The sequence below is a fragment of the Diprion similis genome, chromosome 1 (genome assembly GCF_021155765.1).
Source record: "Diprion similis isolate iyDipSimi1 chromosome 1, iyDipSimi1.1, whole genome shotgun sequence".
In the NCBI taxonomy this organism is placed as follows: domain Eukaryota; kingdom Metazoa; phylum Arthropoda; class Insecta; order Hymenoptera; family Diprionidae; genus Diprion; species Diprion similis.
The window spans coordinates 3359713-3378907 of NC_060105.1; the positions used below are offsets into that span (position 1 = coordinate 3359713).

A 19195-nucleotide genomic window follows, 5' to 3' on the forward strand; every position below is an offset into this window, starting at 1 on the left:
GACACCGCGATCTAGAACCAGTGAAGTGAAGCGAAAAAAAAAAAAATCAAGGAAAAACAAGAATAAATATCGCATGTAAAAAAGGAGGAAAGGACTCGCTGTCGGAGAGATGTACTTAAAAGTGTTAAAAGTTCGATAGTAATTGAACCCCTATACCCCTTCCCCCCTCCCCCCACAGTGTTTAAATCGTGTGTTCGTCTGAGGGACCAAAAAAAAAAAAAAAAAAAAGAGCTCCTAGTCGAATTCACCTGGGTGTAAGAAATACAAGGGAGGAAAAAACAAGCAACGGAACAAATTGCTGCAACTTTCGCCGCCGCGACAGTTGTGGTCATTCGCTTTCCACCAAAGTGCGCTGTCCTGTCGAGATGAGCTCTTATCAGTTCGTCAATTCCCTCGCGTCCTGCTACGCCGGACAGCAGCCCCAGCAACCCCCGAGACCGACTCCAAACTCACCGGGCGAACCGATGCAGGCCGCTTCGCCGGCGGGTGGCGATTACTATAACCCGAATGCCGCCGCGACGAGCTACCCACCCACGTGCTACTCTCCTCAGCAGCACTACCCCCAGCATCCGTACGCCACCCCGGCCGCAGCGATGCAGCATCCCGCTCCAACGGGGATGATAGACTACACGCAGCTCCAGCCGCAGCCGCGGCTGAACGCGACCGCGACTTCTCAGCAGCAGCATATGCACCCCCAACAGCAGCCCCACCACCCCCAACAGCAACACCATCCTCAACAGCAGCAGCTCCATCCGGATCCGACGTCCCCGCTACTCCAGGGTGCTCCAGCCCCCGCCGCACCCTCGGCGGCGAGCTGCAAGTACGCGGACTCGACCTCCTCGACGAGCGTTGCGTCCCCCCAGGACTTGAGCACCTCCACCTCGCGGAACAGCCCCGCACCCCTGGTTGCCCCCGGAACCAGCAAGACCTCGGGCCTCACCTCACCCCCGGGAAGTTCCTCGAGGTCGTCGGTCGCCGCCTCAGCGGCCTCACCTCCTGGGGGCAGTTCAAGGGGCGTCGGGGGCGAGGGAACCTCCACGTTGACCACAGCCTCGTCGGCCTCCTCGCCGGCTTCCTCGACATCCAGCACGTCCAGCACCGGCAACAACTCGTCGAACAAGGGAAATACCAGTGGTGGTAATCCACCCCAAATCTACCCGTGGATGAAACGGGTTCACATTGGACAGAGTGAGTAACACGTATCAGATCATATTCCGCGATCTCGTTGCCGAGAGAGAGAGAGAGAGAGATAGAAAATACGGGATTCTTAATGGAATGGAAATATAGTTGAAAAGAGAACACTGTGGACTATACAGTTATTCTATCATACACTGTATCTGTTCCTAATTGTCACGGTTGTAATTATAAACCACCGAGTTTCATCTTTCCGTCTTATCAATTATGATTTACTGATCGTTATACCGCTTAGTCGGCGATTAGGGATACAATAACAATTATCGGGATCGCATAGAACATGGTATAAAAGTCTTAAATATACTCTCCAAACGGTAAACACGTATAAAATACAAGCTGAAGTCATGAAAGTTCGTATAAATTCACGGATGTCTTACCAACTGCGTCAATTGACTGTTCAAAAAATTTCTCATCTCCTCGGACGATCAATCCACAAACAAACTACAAATTAACTCGATTACGCGATCGTTGACAATACGACAAACGTAATCGCACATTTTTCAATCCAAACATGATACGCATGTGAATAATCGTCAGGGCTAAAGCATCGTTGAACATACCGCGAGCGTTGGGTATAAAACGAAAAGATTGAGGGGTGAAAAAGAACGGGAATAAAAAACAAAAAATAAATTTAAAAAAAAAAAAAAAAAAAAAAAAAAACGCATCAACAGACACTTGCAATCATCGATCATATATCCCCGTAGCGCGCGAGCACAATAGTGTACCCACCCAACTATCGTACCTGTGCGTTACGGGTCTTTGAACCTGAGAGTATCGTCGTCGTATGAATAAGAGGCGAAAATCCGTGAGTCGATTTACCCCAAGTGCAGCGGCTGCGGGACGGCGGAATGGCCGTAGGTGCGGTGCATCACCGGCACGCGGAGAGTTCAATTAGTACCCTGACGTAGCAGACGATTACCGACGCGCAACGGGTACACGCGGAATGATTAGTGGCTATTATTTCTGCTCTTTACGCACCGGGGCAGCAGGAAGAGGGCGAGGTGCGCGTGTGGCCCTGTTTGTGCCGAGTAGAGAGCTGGAAACGAAAGGCGCAACGACGAGTTATGGACACGACTTCACTTCACTTGGCGGCTAGTCGGGAACGAGAAGCTCTGGCAGAGGACGCACTTTTTGGTCCACCTGCCCCCGCGGGTCAAAGAAGATAAGACAGCGCGAGTCGCGCTCGCATTAGTCGCCCCGTGATTTACCGAGGCTCGACTAGCCAGTATGATTCAGTCAGCGGGGAATTTGACGAAGAATTAATGGTATTATGATATCGTGTGTAACTCTATGTATGTGCGCCAGGCCATAAATCAGGCCGCATTGTAAGGCGGGGGGCTTCCTTGCCCTTCCTCAGCCCTTCTTCCCTCCGCCGCTCGCTCCTCTGTCCTTCGGTTATGCCGTCCTCGAGCCCTCGGCCTTATTCTTATTCTTGTTCTTCTCTTCGACTCGGTTCAAGAAGGATTCCTTGTCCAGGTCGCTCACTTGCTCTTTCTTTTTCTTCCTCTGTTTCTATCTCTCTTTCTCGCACAGGAGTCTGAGGTCTTTTCTTTTTTTTCTTCTTTGTTTTCATACGTTTGAGTGAAACGATTTCGACTTGTCTTTCGAATGCAGTTTTATTCGAGGTCTCTTACCGTGATACGTCGCGGGAGAATCAAAGAACGATCTTCAAAGTCAAGCTGTGTTTTTCTATTTCATTAATAGACGGAATCGAGCGCTTTGTCGGCTGGACTTGAAACAAGAGTTCCAAGGGCGAAAGAATCGGCTCTTTATACAAATATACAAATCGAACTGGCAGTCCTTTGCGCAACGTTTTAGTGCGGCATTAACGCAGGGCTATAAGGGCCAGACGTAACACAAAGCTCGGGACATCTGCCGATGCTGATATCCCAGGTTTGATTAGTTCCCCGTGAAGAACGTTCAATTGCACAATGATTGATGGGGCCCAAGCTGTTAACAGCATTACGGAGTACCGCGGAACCGGCGCTCAAGACGTCCCGCACCTCCGTCGTTTACGCTCCGAGTAAAGGACCAGGGTCTAAATCATAGCCACTCTCTTCTCTCGATATAATTTTTACCGCCCTAGTGTGAAAAAACAACGCCGAGTCCATTACGGCGCAATTTTCTCCCGTTGAAAACTCCGGCTTAATTCCGGGCCCGGAGAACAACAAGGGATACACGCATACCCGTGGCCCACGTGAGTCGGCGAAGACATAAATAATGTGATTAGCCTTTCGAGTGGGGAACAGACGGAAGGTGCTCTCTTCGAGACCGGGGAATCATAATTACAGCCTGATCATTCCGCAATAAATAAACCCGAACGTTGAACGATCTTCTGCTCGCGGCTCGGCGTGGAAGGCAAGGGTGACTCCGAGTTTGAGGCACCACAAATTCCCAAGACGCGTAATTCGTTATACACATAATTTTGTGCATGTATACACTGGGGTATAATACCGGAGGGTTGCAACCGGGTCAAACGTGCCGAGAACTGGTTTCGTATTCTCCATAAGGAACGAGAAAGATGCCATCACCTATGCGTGCGTAGAATTGCGCCATCCATTTGCTTAACAAGTTCTGTTTAAACATAATGGTAAAGTTGTTGTTGCAAAGTTGTTGCGCGATTGAGATACTTACGCCCAAACGGTAAAGTAACGTTCACAAGTACGCGGGATCCGACGGCAACGCCTAATTCTTACATTGGAAGCTTATTTGATTTGTAGTTTGTACTCTACTCAATCCAGATGCGACTGATCTGGTTCTTCAAGATAGTCTTTTATCGGCTCTATCCGAGAGTCTTTTCACTTTTCACAGAGGGGCTGTGGCAAGGGGGGCAAAGAGAGAGAAGGGGCGAGAGGGCAGCTATCCGGGGAATGGGAGCGTGCGGCTAACGGAGGTTGAATATGTAATATATACCCCATACGTGTGTATACGTGATCCGGTTCACTTTAAAAGATACCCATCGCCTATTGGAATATAAATTTCAATCGAGGCCACCGACTGCAAATGGGATGAGCCGATGTGTGCGGGGAGAGAAGAAGATGAATAAGAAGAAGAAAAAGAAGAAGACGAAGAAGAAGAAGAAGAAGAAGAAGTGGGCAGCCTGTTGCTGCACTGCGAGTCCTGAGCGCCATAGGGATCCTGGTCCTAGCCGTGCTGATGCAGGGTTCCCCGGGCGCTATGCGAAGGACTAGGAAGAGCGGCAGAGAGGCAGCAGCCCCCCAACGAGGAGGAATGCCCGAAATAAAATTTACGAGCTGCCGGTGAATGGGTCCCAGTCGCGGTTTTTGACGCGGCACAATCACCGCAGCATAACACGACTACACAATGATATAATGATTATTATTATTGTGAAAGATCTCGATTCGTTGCCCCATTATGTTAACGCTGGAAGCGTAACATTGGGTCCTTGTACTCCTCGGCGCATAAAAAGTGTACGAAAGAAAGAAAGAAGGAAATAAAGGAGAAAGGGGAGGAGGAAATCGGCGCTTCGCGTCACACACGGGGGACAATACTCACTATTCGTGAAACGTCTTCGTTTAAGAGAGCATTCATTGCTTCGAAACGAACCACTTACATCTCCATCTCTTCGCTCGTTCCTGGCTCCAAAAATACACCGAGTCTTCACCGCAACCGCGTATCTTCGGCTTCTTCTTCTTCTTCTTCTTCGTCGCTGTCTTCATTCGTGAGAATATCGTCACCTCCCGAGAGTCCAGCCTCTTTCTTTCGCGCTGTCTTACTCTCATCGGTGCCCATCAATCTCGTTGTCTTCCCTCTTTAATTCGCGATTCTACACGAAAAAAGTGTCGCTAGTTCGAAGGCGTCACGACGGCGGCGCTTCACGCGTGCGGGACAGCTTCATTTCGCGGCTGAGCTCGTCGCGGCGCGGCGCGTCGAGAGAGCAAAGTGTTTCGTGTCGGGGCGGTCCTGGGTGTACCCCGGCGACCCGGATGACCCCGATGGCCATAAATAAATGGTAGCAAGGCTTACGCGCAGGGCAGGGGAATACATCGTATGTGTATGTTGAGCGTTCTTCTCGGCGAGCGGCGTCGAGCCGCCTAACCAGGAGGAACTTGGCTCTGTATTAAAACGGACAGAATCCTAGGTTGCGCCCGAGGCTGAGGCGCCGATTCCGTAGTGTGATTCATGCGCGCCCCCAGCCATGGACCCTGGAGATTTTTCTCGATCCTGCGGGTCGAGTCCTCCCAGACGGAATGAGGATTTAATTCAAAATTAAACAGCCGCTCGCGTATTCGCCTCACGTTAACGAGATTTAGAGCGGCCAGTGGTCAGCGGTTTGAATATCCGTTAATACCTATACCCGCGAATCTAATCCACCAACAGGAGTGATCGGTGTTTCTTCTCTTAAAGCGCCAGCGGCGAGTGGAGTTGCGCAATGATATGCGGCGACCCGTGATCTCAAGAAGACAGACCTCATCCGTGCCGGCAAACAGGTATACCGACTTATGTCTCACAGTCGGCAACAGACTGATGGACAAGTAATGAAGTGACGCGGTCTCTCCGCAACGGCTGCATGGCCATTCGACGACTGCCATGTCGCTTTATTCCAAGAGTTAACAGGCCCATTGCTCACAGATGAATCATTGCCGCTAGCCAGAGAAAAAGAAGGATAGAGAAAGAGAAAGAGAGAGAGAAAGAGAGAGACAAGCACCGGGTTACATGTTTTTTCATAAAAAATCTTACTGCAGGGTGGTGCCGTCCGATTAACCCTTCGTGTTCTCGTGCACTCGCGTCATCTTTATGGTTGCCAGGTAATGATTCCCGTAAGCGGAGCAGAGATTCAAGGATGGCATAATTTTATCGCGATAGGTACCTACACAGGGTACCTGCTTACAGTAGTTGTACTCGGGCATCGATATTCCGCTCGGCTGCGATTCGATCCCGCCTAGTTCGCATATTCTGTTCTATGTACCATTGCAGACGCACAGTTGTCCCCGTGTCTAGGTGAATGTTTTTTCATACCTTATAGGTAAGTGCGCGTACCTTGTCCCGGTGCAGTTGTACCGTCAGGCCTCAGGTATGTTCACACACGTCAGCACTCACACGCGCTTCATGCCAGCTGACTGTATTGTTCCCACCGAAGGCAAATCATTAATTTTCCACAAGCACACGAAGAGGATGAGAAGAAGGAGGAGGAGGAGGAGGAGGAGGAGGAGGCCGCTTCTCCGAGGTCCATGGATGTGAAAGCGAGTGTGTGCGCGGAGGTCCATGAGAAGGGTGTGGGGAGATAGCTGCGATCAGCTGATCGCCGCTCGGCTCCGTTATCGTTGAATTAATTTTTGGGATAATTAATAACAAGTCGTGAACCGACTACCGTCTGAATGAATCTCTGATGAAAGAGCCCGTGCCCTAAGTAACCCTCACGATTTAAGGGGGCATCCGGAACTTGAAAGAGGGGCGAAGGGGGGGGGGGGAGGATGTTCTACACTGAGTATTTTTTCATTTCGATTTACTCTTTTTTTATTTTATTTTTTTATTTTCAAGGGGGAGGGATAAGCGCGTGTATTCAGTCTTGTTACATCGGTTCACCAGCCTCTTGAAGTATTACCAGGTAAATGTCACGATCTGTGACATGTCGCGTCTCATATTCCTCTAGAAGGCGGTCCGAGTAAAGGCGCGGTTGTCTCAAGGTACGCAGGGATCATCGTTCATCCTTTGAACGAGACTTTGCTATGAAAAAAATCTAGTCATTGCACCGACTACGTTTTCATTTTCATTCAGTTTTAGTCTATTTCTTTATTTACTTTTTTTTTTCTTTGGTTGTCATTTCTTTTTTTTTTTTGTGTTCGTTTTCTGACATTTTTCGTTTTGTCTTTGTTCTCGAGTCAATGAAGTACAACCTCGATCATTTTTTATCCTTTAGACTGCCAACCCACTGCAAACTTCACTTGCTTATTAACAGAAAGATTTAGTGCTAACGACTAGTTAAGAAACTACTTGTATGTGATTTTGAATAACTCTTTCAGTTTTACCAGAATTCATCCACGCTGTGGTGATTCCTTTCTTTTTATTCGTTCTTTCTGTTTTGTTGCGAGAACTAATTATACATCGTTCATATACGGAGTTTAATATTTCTTACGGGTACAGAATCATTATGGAAACAATCAACAAATCGAAAAAATCAACCCAAAAGCTTATTTTCAAGTTTATTTGTGTCTCCTAAATAATCCTATCGAATCAATTAGCTAGCTATCAGCGAACAAATCATGTCGTCGACTATTAGCCTCAGATACGTTTCCTACGAGAATTTCTACCACTCATGGCCACCTAGCGGCGAAATATTTTCGGGGGCTCGATTATTCGTGACAACAAACAGAAGAACAAAAAAAAAAAAAAAAAATAGATTCTCTTAATCCTTAAGGTTTCACGATCTCTCAAGACCCAATTCTCATCCAATAATTTCGTTATAAATTTTTTTTCACCCCTTTTTACATCCGTTCCAAATTTTCTGTGGATAATTTTTGCGAAGCTCAACTCTTCGGAGACGTTTACAAGAGGGTGAATGGGGTCGATGGTAATGCATTCCAAGCCTTGTTGCCTGTTGGTTGGTACGGTTTCGAGACTCGCGTGTGTCGGCCGATCGGACCGCCGTGTGATGGATGGAGACGCGCTGCCTCTGCCTCCACCCCCCACCCCTTTCCCCCCCCTCAATGCCCCCATTTCCTCAGCCTCGGTGCCCTCCACGATCCTGCGACCCATTCCATCGTCCCCCAACCCCGACTCGACTCACCTCATCTCACCCCGGTGCTGTCTCTTTCTCCGGCTGCAGAACGCGCAACCCTCACGATCCTGACAGTCCTTTGAGGCGAGTCCTGGAACACCGCGCCAGCCCACGAACGAGGGTTGCTTGGTTGCCGTGTAGGTGAACCGAGACGGGTAGGTACTGCACTCTGGAGGGGTAACGGACAAAAACTTGCTATTGCAGTCCAACCCCCGAACCTCGACGAAAATAGAATGCCCTGTTTACATCCGCCGGAATCACGTTGCGTGCGGAATTCCCCAGCCATCCCTCCCCCCCCCCTCCCCCCGTTTTTTGCCACAAACAAATTAGCCCGAGCTATCTTTCCGACTCGACACTCATCCCACCGTATCGCTAATATCCGACGTGCATCAATTATAACACACCTTTCGCTACTTTTGTACGAAATAATCGCGATCTTATAGTACTTATAATTTTTTCACTATCTTGGTCGGTTACATGACTTTTTACCCTACAGCGATAACTCTTTGAATACTATGCGTAATCCAGCGAAAAAATTTCAATGCCTCAAGCTCCGCTGTAATGGTATCGCAAATGTGTTATAATGATCTTTTTATCTAGTCAATTAACGCGATATACGCGGAAAAAAAATGAGCGAAAGTTGCGATGAACCCTGGACTAATTACTGAACGAATTATGATGATTGCTATAAATAAAGTATTACATATTATGTTGAAATTATCGCCAGTGTATTTCGTGTCTCTTTGATGATGTCGCTCGGTATTTTCTTCGGCAGAACTTGTCGCACTGGCGACTCAGTGACGAATTGCCAATTTAGGATTTTATTACTCGAATAAGGAGCAACAGCAAGTATATACGACCTTCCCGACACCAACTCAAAGTCCGAACAATCTCAGCGTGCAGAATAGTTTATGTCCTTTCGTTTAGGGTAATTTTCTCGTCATCATCTTGTTAACGACTGGAAAGCACGTGGCGTTCTCAGCCCCAAACGGATTTATGACACACTATATTACATCTGCATATTTCTGTAGTCTACATTACGAGAATACCAGGGAATCTGGAAGTCCAATTCTCCCCGTCATCATTTCAGATCGAGGAAAAATTGAATCCAGATTCTTCACAGGGACAATTTTCGCCAACGGTATGCAACAAACAAACAGTTGCATTTGTGTGATGAAAAAAATGCGCGATTCGGCGCGCGGTTGTTCCCACAAATGCCGCGGTGCATCGGACGGTCGTAATAAATAGCGCTAGGCGGAAAGAAAAACGTGGAAAAAAAATGATTGCTTTTCAATCTGAATGGGACAGCTCCGGGAGCGAGTTGTTGGGGGCGGCGAGAACGAGGTTCAGGGTGAGCCTGAAGGGTTTGTAAGGTGGGGAAGGGGAAGGGGAGCAAAGTGTAGCGAGTGGCGGGATCGGGGAGGAGAAGAGAGAGTGAGAGCGAGAGGCTGGAGCTCTCAACGAAGCTTTTATGCCGAAGTTTGTGCGGCGGGCGCCGCGGTCATTTGTTATCTCCCGAGAAAGCTCCCTGACGCAAATAGGTTTGTTTCTGGCCGCTTTAAACGCTTCACAATAATCCACCGCGGAACGAAATTCAATTAACGCCTCGTCTCTACGCTTTTCTGCTCGTGCTCGCGAACCTGCAGGGTGGTTTTGCTCTTTGGCAAATTTTCCGCGCCTTCCTTATTAGCCAGATGATCACGCCAATTATATCAACCCCCGATATTTCTCTCCTGGAATATACACCAGTAGATTACACTTTCCATTATTCGACTCGACGAAATAAATTATCGTAAAGCAGGTATACATAAGAGAACGGATTTGAATGACCTGTTGAAAAAAGCTGCGGAATCAAGCTTTCACGGAAGCTTAAAAATTGCAGGAATCTAAAGTCGAGTACACAGAATTTCCGCACTTAGAATCGTGTGCAAAATTTCTTGGAGAGATAAATTTAATCCGCGAGCTTCCGCTCGCTACATCTATAATACCACAAGATTTCTCAGCTTGATGTTTCCTCGCGCATTTGAAATGCGGCTGCAAGACCCCGTAGAGAGATCTTTGCTTCGGTCGTTATTACCGGGCCTCTGCAGGGAGTCAGATCGACCCTGGACCAGCGCCAGAGATCCGCGTTAACCGTCTGTTGCCGCATTATCTGCCCGTCGGAGAGCGAGAGATCACGAATCTCTAGACAGATTTTTAAGATGAAAACGACAGCGACACGCGCCCTGATTTTTGCCAGAAAATACAGGGACACCGAAGTCTTGACGCCGGTCTTCGTTGACTAGCGCGACTCTTGATCAGTCTCTGCGCGGTTTTGCGACCGTGACAATCGCATCGGTCACGCGTATTTTTACGAAACTAAGATGCCAAGATTTCTCGCTACGATTTCGAACAATTTTTTCTTTATGTTTTTATTTTTTTATTTTTTTATTTTTTTTCTGGTGAGATACGGACGTTTGTTTTTCCCCCGCAGTCTGTCCTGAATTATCAGCTGCCTACACCACATCGGCAATGTCGTAATAATATGTATTACTGTTGCGAAATTTTAGTGTAAACAATTTTTTTTCCTTGCTCATATTTCTTGCCCAATTTTTACCGGTGATTCGTCATTGCTGCTGTCATCTCGAAACATTTGATTTAATTTTTGAACCAGATTTACATGATGGGTTCGAATAATTTAGCCACGCAAAGAAATTGAGTTCCGGCTCAACTCTGCAACAGCTTCCTGCTCTCCAGGCCATGATCTTTCTTATTTGAATCTTTAGCATTCCTTGGTTTATTTGTTCGGTTGGAAGAAAAAAAAAAAAAAAATTTCAGCTCTTCAATTCGCAGTATCGTTTCGTCATTATGGCAGTTTCAATTCTCGTGTTTTACGACGATGACGAACGATCAAGTATAGATTACGCAATAATTGAAGGAAACGAAAAAAAAAAAATGGCGACTGGGTTTCTCCAGAATCCAACCGATTCTACAATCGAATATTTCCTACGCCTTTGTAAAAGATTCTCACAGTAGTAATTGATCACCGCGGTAATGCCGCAATAATAGAAAGTTTCAACTCGGGGCCCACGCGGCGAACCGTAATAGAAATGACGAATCGTAAGAGACGAGAAAACTTGATTGCAATCCTGTTAGAAAAAACTCAAAAAAAAAAAAAAAAAAAAACTAAAGAAACGATTTTAGGTAAAATTACAAAAATTCGCCGATTTATTTTCTTCCACAGCAGAAATACTCGCGGGAGTAAAGAATTTTACAAAATAGCAAAAACTCAAATGTCGCAGAAAAAACTGACATTCATTTTGATTCCTATTTGTTTTCTTGATCACAAAAATATACCGTCGACTAACTGTGAATTCTCGATATCATTTCGAGTTCTGATTGTCAGAGTGTAAGTACAGAGCGACGACACGAACGAGCCACGCACACATGAGTGGCGAGTCGGATGCGCGTTGTTCTGAGCGTATATCTCTGACCGTAAGTTGAGTGAGGCCTGGACCACCTAGAGGACCAGATGTAATCATAATTGTATAATAGCTCTGTAAACTGGTCGGGTTATTTATGAGCCTTTGGCCGCTCGGCGATGTCAATGTGCGCTCCATTTCGTCCGAGTTTCGATGTATGCATGCCGTGTCCAGCGTGTCTCGCGTGTCTCGCGTGTGTCGCCTCTCGGCGTCGGCGTGTTCCTCGATCCTCTATTTTCTCCCTTCTCCCAAAGGATGCGGACACCCGGCTATCGCCTGATCCTGGGAAGCTGCGAGGACGCAGGCGTGCGTTTCGCACGTGCGAAAGTCCGCGGTACTTTTGAACTGGCGCGAGAAAAAAGTGAGAAAAAACACTGCAAATCGCTGAACGATTTTTTAAATGGAAGCGAGTAAAATGCACGTACCATCGATCCGAGAGTTTAGAGCGAGGCTTGATCGTAGTCTGGCAAAATAAAAAAAAATCGATTTCGGACCGTGTTTACCAGCCCCGAGCAATTTTCCGGGAGCAAAAAAAATTCGGGGGGGAGAAAAAAAATGACGGAGCTGTGTAATTGATCGAAACGGGCGGTAACGGGCCGAGTGATTTTTCTTATTTTCAATCGGTCCAATCAACCCGATCCGCGCCTAGATCTAGAGAAGTGATAAAGCGCGGCTGCAGGCTCAGCTTCTATCCGAACGAGCTGCAACGGATGCCTGTGAGAGATGATATGGACCCGTAGAAATTTTACTTTTTTACATAGCTGCCCAGCTGACCGTGATCTGCGTTTTTACAGTCCAGCGACACGCTCACTTTGTGCGGTGTTGTTCTTTTTTGTTCTTTTTTTTTTTCTTTTTTTTTCGCACAACATGATATTGAGAACTGGTGAATTATGTGAATTTGACAAATTGCGACAATGGAGATTCAGTCTCGCGGAGTGAAAAAGCTACGAATACCAGAACGCAGAATACACGTAGGAGAAGAAACAAATTCAGATAGACAAATTTCGTGCGTGTCAGAGATGAGAAGCGAAAAGCTTCTTCCTGAATTCCTTTGATCACGCAGCCCAGAGAATTTCCTCTGTAGAAGGATTGGAAACCCTATAAATCGAAATCTGATTTCTACAATATTATTGCATATTTTATGCAACAACTGCCTGTCGTGTCTTTAAGCCAGGAACAGCCTGTTGATTGGAGTACAGTTAAGATTTAATCATCATTAACCGATCAACTAACAACTATAAGCTGACCGTTTAAAAGCAGAAAGCTTCGTTCCGTCGCGGTCTTCTTCCTTTTTTTGTCATTCCAACAAGTTAATGGATAAAAAATTACCACGTCAGTGAATCTGTATTTTTTTCCATTTGTCATAGCATAATCTATGCGGTTCGCCTAATGGATTATATTGGTTTGATAGTTTGTATATGTGCATATTGAAACTCTCGAGATTACGGATATAGTCTCAGGTGTGAAATGATTTCCTACATCTCGTCGGTCCGAAGCTACGCGCCTCTATCCATCGGACTACAATATATGATAGGCTATAAATGTCTAGTGACGTACTAAAATGATAATGAATTAATAACATAAATTTACTCGACCAATTAGTGACTCGGATCCACTCGCATATATAGTGAGTATAAGCTTCTCGTTAACCATGCAGCGAATGATAATTTTACATGTATTAAAAGTCGTGATAATCGAACGCCCGTGTAAGAATCCAATGAAAATATGGCTGCCGTATAAATATCGTCTAGCTGACATCGTCCGATTTTTAATTAATTAATTTTTCACAACAAATTCGTTTTTTTTTTTTTGGTTTTCGTACCATTCAAGCGGCAGGTTAAATAATTTAAATTCACAAGTCAGTTATATAAATCAATGATGGTGATCATTCGCGCATCTAAAAACACGGAAACACAATCAGTCGTAAATCGTTGAAGATCAGTAGAAAAGAACGGGTGGTAATAATTCATCGTAGTTTGGATCTAAGCCTGACGCTACGATTGCCGAATTATGTAAATTGAAAAATTCGAAAACAGAGAAAAAGACAAAAATCGACAACTCTTTCCCGCACGACGAGCCATGCCTTTCTCGGATTCTCTAGATTCTAGCGTGTGGGCTTAGCTGAAACACACGCTCGTCTTAAAAATTCTTAACAGTCCCTCGTCGCTTCGCTGACAGACGGACCGACGGCTCGACCGACGTCTTTGCGACGAACGGAGCGGCTGCGAGCCTGAGGTGTCCAACCCGCGGCCCCGCGACTAAAGCGCGCGATCGTGTCACCCATCCAGCCGATGTCACTCGACGCCGAGACGAGCGAAGAAGCCTCTCCTCTCCTCTCCTCTCCTCTCCTCTCCTCTCCTCTCCTCTCTCACCTCTCTTCTCTCCCCGTGTTTTGCTCCTAATAGAACGGGCCGCGCGTGTATTTGCATCCCTCTCTCTCCGCCGCCCTTTCTCTCGCTCCTCTTCCAGCAGCCCATCTCCCATGTCTGCTGTCTCGAATTGTGTCTTTGACTGAGTGACTGACTCGCGGTCGACGTCGTGATCCGCGGGGAAACCGCGACTATTTCCGTTGGATTTATCCGATCGATTTTACTCGCGTAAAACCTGCACGCCGATTTTTAACACCCCCCCTTTTACCACGGGGTTGGTTGGCGCAAGACGACGCGACGCGACATTTGAACACCTCGTCACGATCTCGATTACTTCCGTTTTCTTGAACGAGCTTTCGACGCTCTTTATAAACAACCAAACCCGGGATACAGGCGATGAAAAAATTCATTCTGTGCTTGGAAAGAAATTCTGACAACCGATATCTGGGGTTCGGGGGAAAAAATAGATCGAAGTGAAATTTTTTTAACTATTTACGCGATATTAAAAAGAAAACAGTAGATTTTTAGATTTTTCACCTACAGTCAAAATTAAGTACGATAATAGGATAAAGTTCTATAATTCAGAATGAATATTGCAGTTACTGTGATCTTCAAAAATTTGTAATTTTTTAATCCAATGTGAAGCTGAAATACTGAAAAATCGCAAACGAATAAAATCACTCTGACCTTCTCGCATTCGAATGGATTATTTAATTTTTGCAGCACAGCAAGAAACAGCAACACGGGAGTGAGCTGCTGCATTTTTTTCAATCCAACTTTTCCCGCTTGAATAATATAAGCTCCGGTGTAAATATACAGCTCGCTCGGCAAAGAGTATATCTATCAGGCGTTGGATTGATAAATGGTTACGCTGTCCGCCCGCAGGTATACATACATATACGACGAACAATATGTGTGTTTCTATATATCGATATTTGACGATGCGGAAAACGAAGACTTCGTATCTGCAGATTATACCGCGGATATTCAATTTCCTGTTGATGCAAAGGCGTCGGTTACACCCAAGAACAGAATTTTCGAATTGAAAGGAGACCTTTCGCCGAGTTAAAAACGGCCCACCTTGCATCTCAACCCTCTTCCTAATGGCAATCGTCTGGGTTTAGGCACATGTAACACTATCTCGCGTAGTTGACGCGGATAAATTAATTAACCGTAGTTCCTTACAATACACCAAAGCCGGAGCGCAAAATTATTAATCAGAATCAGAAGCTGACCGAATTCATAATCCAAACACAAGTCGTATATACATGAAGCTGTGTGTGTGTGTGTGGACCAGGAGGCTGTTGCACAGTCGCGAGATATCTCGAAGCTGGGCGGAATATCGATGTCGGTAAAACATGGTGATAATTAATCATGATAATATCAGGGATTCAACAATATTACAGGTATATAATGCACACTTGAAACCGACAGCCTGCGAACCGCATGGCGGTGCAGATCGTAACTGCGCCGCGAGGTTACTCTGACGGAAAACGGTGAAAAATATGGAAAAAAAAGGTACCGCAACATGAGAAAAAACTGAGGTCTATATTCGCCGCTTTGTGAAATGGGACGAAACGCAACGCATCGGCGGGCATAGTAGAAGTCCGAAGTCCGCGACGACTATTTATTAAAAAGTCGACGTCGGCGTCGCCGTCGGCGTGCCACGTCGGGGGGAAAGCGATAACGCCTGCAACGGAGCGGGTAGTCATTAGCGATGAACCCGACAGTGAATGCCGGCACACCTTGTACCTTTGCGATGCACATTCACGACTCGTAGTTCCGGTGCCGCTGCGGATCCGCAACCCCTTCATCCTCCTCCACCACTTTCTCTATTTTTCACGCAAAACTCGTGTGATTCTCGTTCCTTTGACTCTCGTCGAATGCTTGTTCGAATCTCGTCCGCTGCGTCGGAAATCACTTGCATTCGTGTCGTATTCTCTGGTCCATAGTTTCTGCTGCACTCTTCCGTTCCTTGGTTGAAGGATCTATTAATAGTGCCATTCATTACTGCCGTAGATGAGCCGCCTCTTTAATATCCGCATCCGTCCCGTCTCCGTTTCTTATTCCTTATCGCTGCAGCTCCGTCGGCGAAGGGTGGACACCTGTTTCCTTGCAGACGTAGTTCGCGAATCGTCTTTGATTTATGGATACCTATAGCAAAACTCGGCCTGATCAGCCACCTCGGGAATAGATAGTTGACATAAGAATGAGGTACCTAAGCTAAAGGTACCAATTATTGACACGTTTATTTTCCAAACTTATAAATCGATGGAACAATTGTCAATCTCTCGATGACTGAAACCAATTGTTAGAGAATGAGAAACGTCAAATTTATTTTTTGGTAATTTTTAAACTAACAAGGAACATCAGTTTGGTGCCCCCCTCTCATTTCAATGAGACTCATGTATGTTGTAAAACACTTAGAACTAAGAGACACGCGTTATTTTTATCTACGGAAAAACGGTTTAGAGAGGTGAAAACGACCCCCAAAGATTGGCACCCATCGAGGTGATTTCTCGATGCGCTTCAAACGAAATCAAAGACGAGCACCGAATTGATGTTCCTTGTAAGAAACAGACAAATACAACCAAAAATGGTAAATAATCGGCACACGTTCAATGATTGCTACACTTACCTTACATACGGATGCACGTGAGTGGGTAGAATTCTTTGCTCAGTATTTTTCCGCCAGCGCTGTGATTAATCCGATTACAAACACACCGCGAAAACTGACGACGGGTCTTTTGGAAATGACGAATCACTGTGCGTTTCGTTATTATACACAACCATTTGAAGCTTCGACCAGAACGGTTGTGTGCAAGTCGCTTCAAGCATGCAGGGAGAAACTTGCTCGTCGTATTTGGGGCGCTTATCTGATCGTGTAAAGGTCAGGAAGTTTCGTGTTTCATGGGTGCCCGCGTGTGACGTACGCGTGGAACGTCGCACGTGTGAAATTATTGGAAGATTTCGATGGCCGAATCGTTTCTGTTTATGAATATTGCACGAGGCGATGACACGGCGACGATAAGTGTGTGCAGTTGGCGCACAATTTGATACCTATTTCAATTCGGTATCACGACGGCACTCCTAAATCGTGACGTGCAAGTGTGCAGACTTTGCTTTATATTTATGACCGAGGTCTGCTTAACAAATAGGTGAAACAGCTGCCAACTGACCAGTTTACCACCGCTGCTTGTGCTGCTCTTGGACTTAGGTGCGTTATGCACCGGCTGCAGCTATGAGAGATCGTTGCAATGAAATTAACGAGGTCACAGCACGTCTTATATACAAGGCGCTTTATTTACCAAGGAATGTATTGCATTCAGCAACATCTTTCGCTTTCAAATATGCCATTTGAGAGACGAATTGTTCTGGAGACTTTTTGGCGGCAAACATTTTTTTGGTTCACTCATACTTACGGCATAATATGTGTTTGAAGATAAATTGAAATCGTCAGTTTTTCGAGAATTTTATACTCGCCCATGATCCAAGACTTCGTCTTTGATAATTTTGACTGAGAAACTGGTTGAGGATATTCGGTTTTAAATTACAAAGTGACCATTTTCCAAGCAAACGAATCTTGCGAGCAAGTGTCTCACGAGAGGTTTTCTCCTTCTTCATTCTTCCCTATTCTCGGTCTGAAATTTGGGATTTCGACCATATGTTCGCACGGTCAGAGACGTCATAGAATTCCATGAACCTCTCAGGACTCTGCTGTGCCAGAAAAAACCACACCTTTTTAATTTTTTCACTAAATAATTTTTGTCAGTAATTGAAACCTATCGAGCATGGAATAGTTAAGATCAAAAACCGAAACTCGATATCGGTGGAAGTTTGATTCCTCAATCAAGCTCGATCACGTAAATAATAGAAGATTAGATTTTACTCAAACCTGCCGGAAAAAGAAACCTTTCAGATCATTTATAAAAATATACTTCATGAAAAACATAATATACTCTAGAAACGATAAAAAACCACTGTGCGATTACTAAAATCATCTAAATTTATAGTTAAATAGCTATTTATGTGGCATGCCCGTTAACCGCCTGTTTTTTTGGCAAGGATAAAGATTTCAGGACGAGCTGAAGGCGTGCCGGAAGCGAGTACTGAAATTATCCGAGCCAAAAAAACGGTTTACGGGCATGCCACATACAATAATTTTTACGGTATGGGCATTGAAAAGCAAAACGAGGAGTGAGGTTATGTCGCGATCTGTTCGACGAAGTTACTTTATTCGGCAGTTTGGGATGCGCACTTCGAACTGCGCGTCAAAACTGCGGAATAAAGACTTTATTCCGCAACTTTGTTCGCTGCCGTATAAGGCGTCACTTTACGGAACGAAAACTGCCACAAAAAGTGGACTTTTCAATGCCCATGCAGTAAAAAATAAATTTTACATTACACCAAGTATTTTTCACCGGAAACCTTTCAGGTGCATGTTTCTCTTTCCATTAAGTATATAATAAAATCAGCTCCATTTCCGACATACCTAAAAAGGAACTCACAATCAGCAGTAATGGAGCGCGGACTAATTAATGCGTGATACTTTGTTCCAGGCACGGTGAACGCAAACGGTGAAACGAAACGACAGAGGACCTCATACACGAGGTATCAGACCTTGGAGCTCGAGAAGGAGTTCCACTTCAATCGGTATCTGACGAGGAGACGACGTATCGAGATCGCGCATGCGCTCTGCCTAACGGAGAGGCAGATAAAGATCTGGTTTCAAAACCGAAGAATGAAGTGGAAGAAGGAGCACAAAATGGCGAGCATGAACATAGTGCCGTACCACATGTCGCCCTATGGACACCCTTACCAGTTCGCCCCGCACCCGGGACAGTTCGCCCATTTGGCCACATAGGACGAATTCTCGCCCGCCGAGCTTGGAGCACACGCGGTCCGGTTCCCCGGGATGTACGGCGAGCAGAACTTTTAGAGCTTTTCCAAGACTTCGAGAAACGCGAGGTCCGCTCGTCCCCTCGTCGCAGGTAGCTTTTAAAGTTCGCTGTGGGGTGGAGGGGCGGAATCCCGCGTCTCTACGTGCGATTTCCGCGCGTCTCATTACGCGGGTGTGCTTCGAAAAATTTGATGCCCCGTTTAATGGGCCGCGTGGTTATTTGCCGATGGAAAAATTAGCCAAAAATTCTGCCTAAAAATTAACAAACAGAAAGAAAACAACAACAACAACATGTTGATGACGCCGTTATTTCCGGTTGATAATGGACTGGACGCGCTCCGAGTAAGTGTAAAGGATTCTCGTGTTGTACGAGTGAAATGATCGTTTCACTTGTACACGGTTATGTTATATAACGCAAAGAGTTCCAATTTAGCGGGCGAGGTAATCGAATGCATATATAAATATATTATATATTTAAGGATAATAGTAGGAATTAGCAATATAATTAAATAACTACCCGAAACTTTCCAGC

The 19195-nt window shown here is 45.8% G+C and overlaps 1 protein-coding gene across 1 annotated transcript; it reads left to right on the top strand.

The window, feature by feature from the left end:
* The first annotated feature begins 279 nt into the window (after positions 1–279).
* Positions 280–18986, top strand: LOC124404847 (homeotic protein Sex combs reduced-like). Its single transcript, XM_046879300.1, has 2 exons — positions 280–1188; positions 18323–18986. Exons 1-2 carry the CDS (start codon positions 366–368, stop codon positions 18625–18627), a joined length of 1128 nt encoding a protein of 375 aa, XP_046735256.1. The 5' UTR covers positions 280–365; the 3' UTR covers positions 18628–18986.
* Positions 18987–19195: the final 209 nt, after the last annotated feature.

Coding starts and splice junctions, on each gene's coding strand:
- LOC124404847 (XM_046879300.1), top strand. CDS start 366: ATGAGCTCTTATCAGTTCGTCAATTCCCTCGCGTCCTGCTACGCCGGA. Junction 1,189..18,322: donor ACGGGTTCACATTGGACAGA/GTGAGTAACACG, acceptor ACTTTGTTCCAG/GCACGGTGAACGCAAACGGT.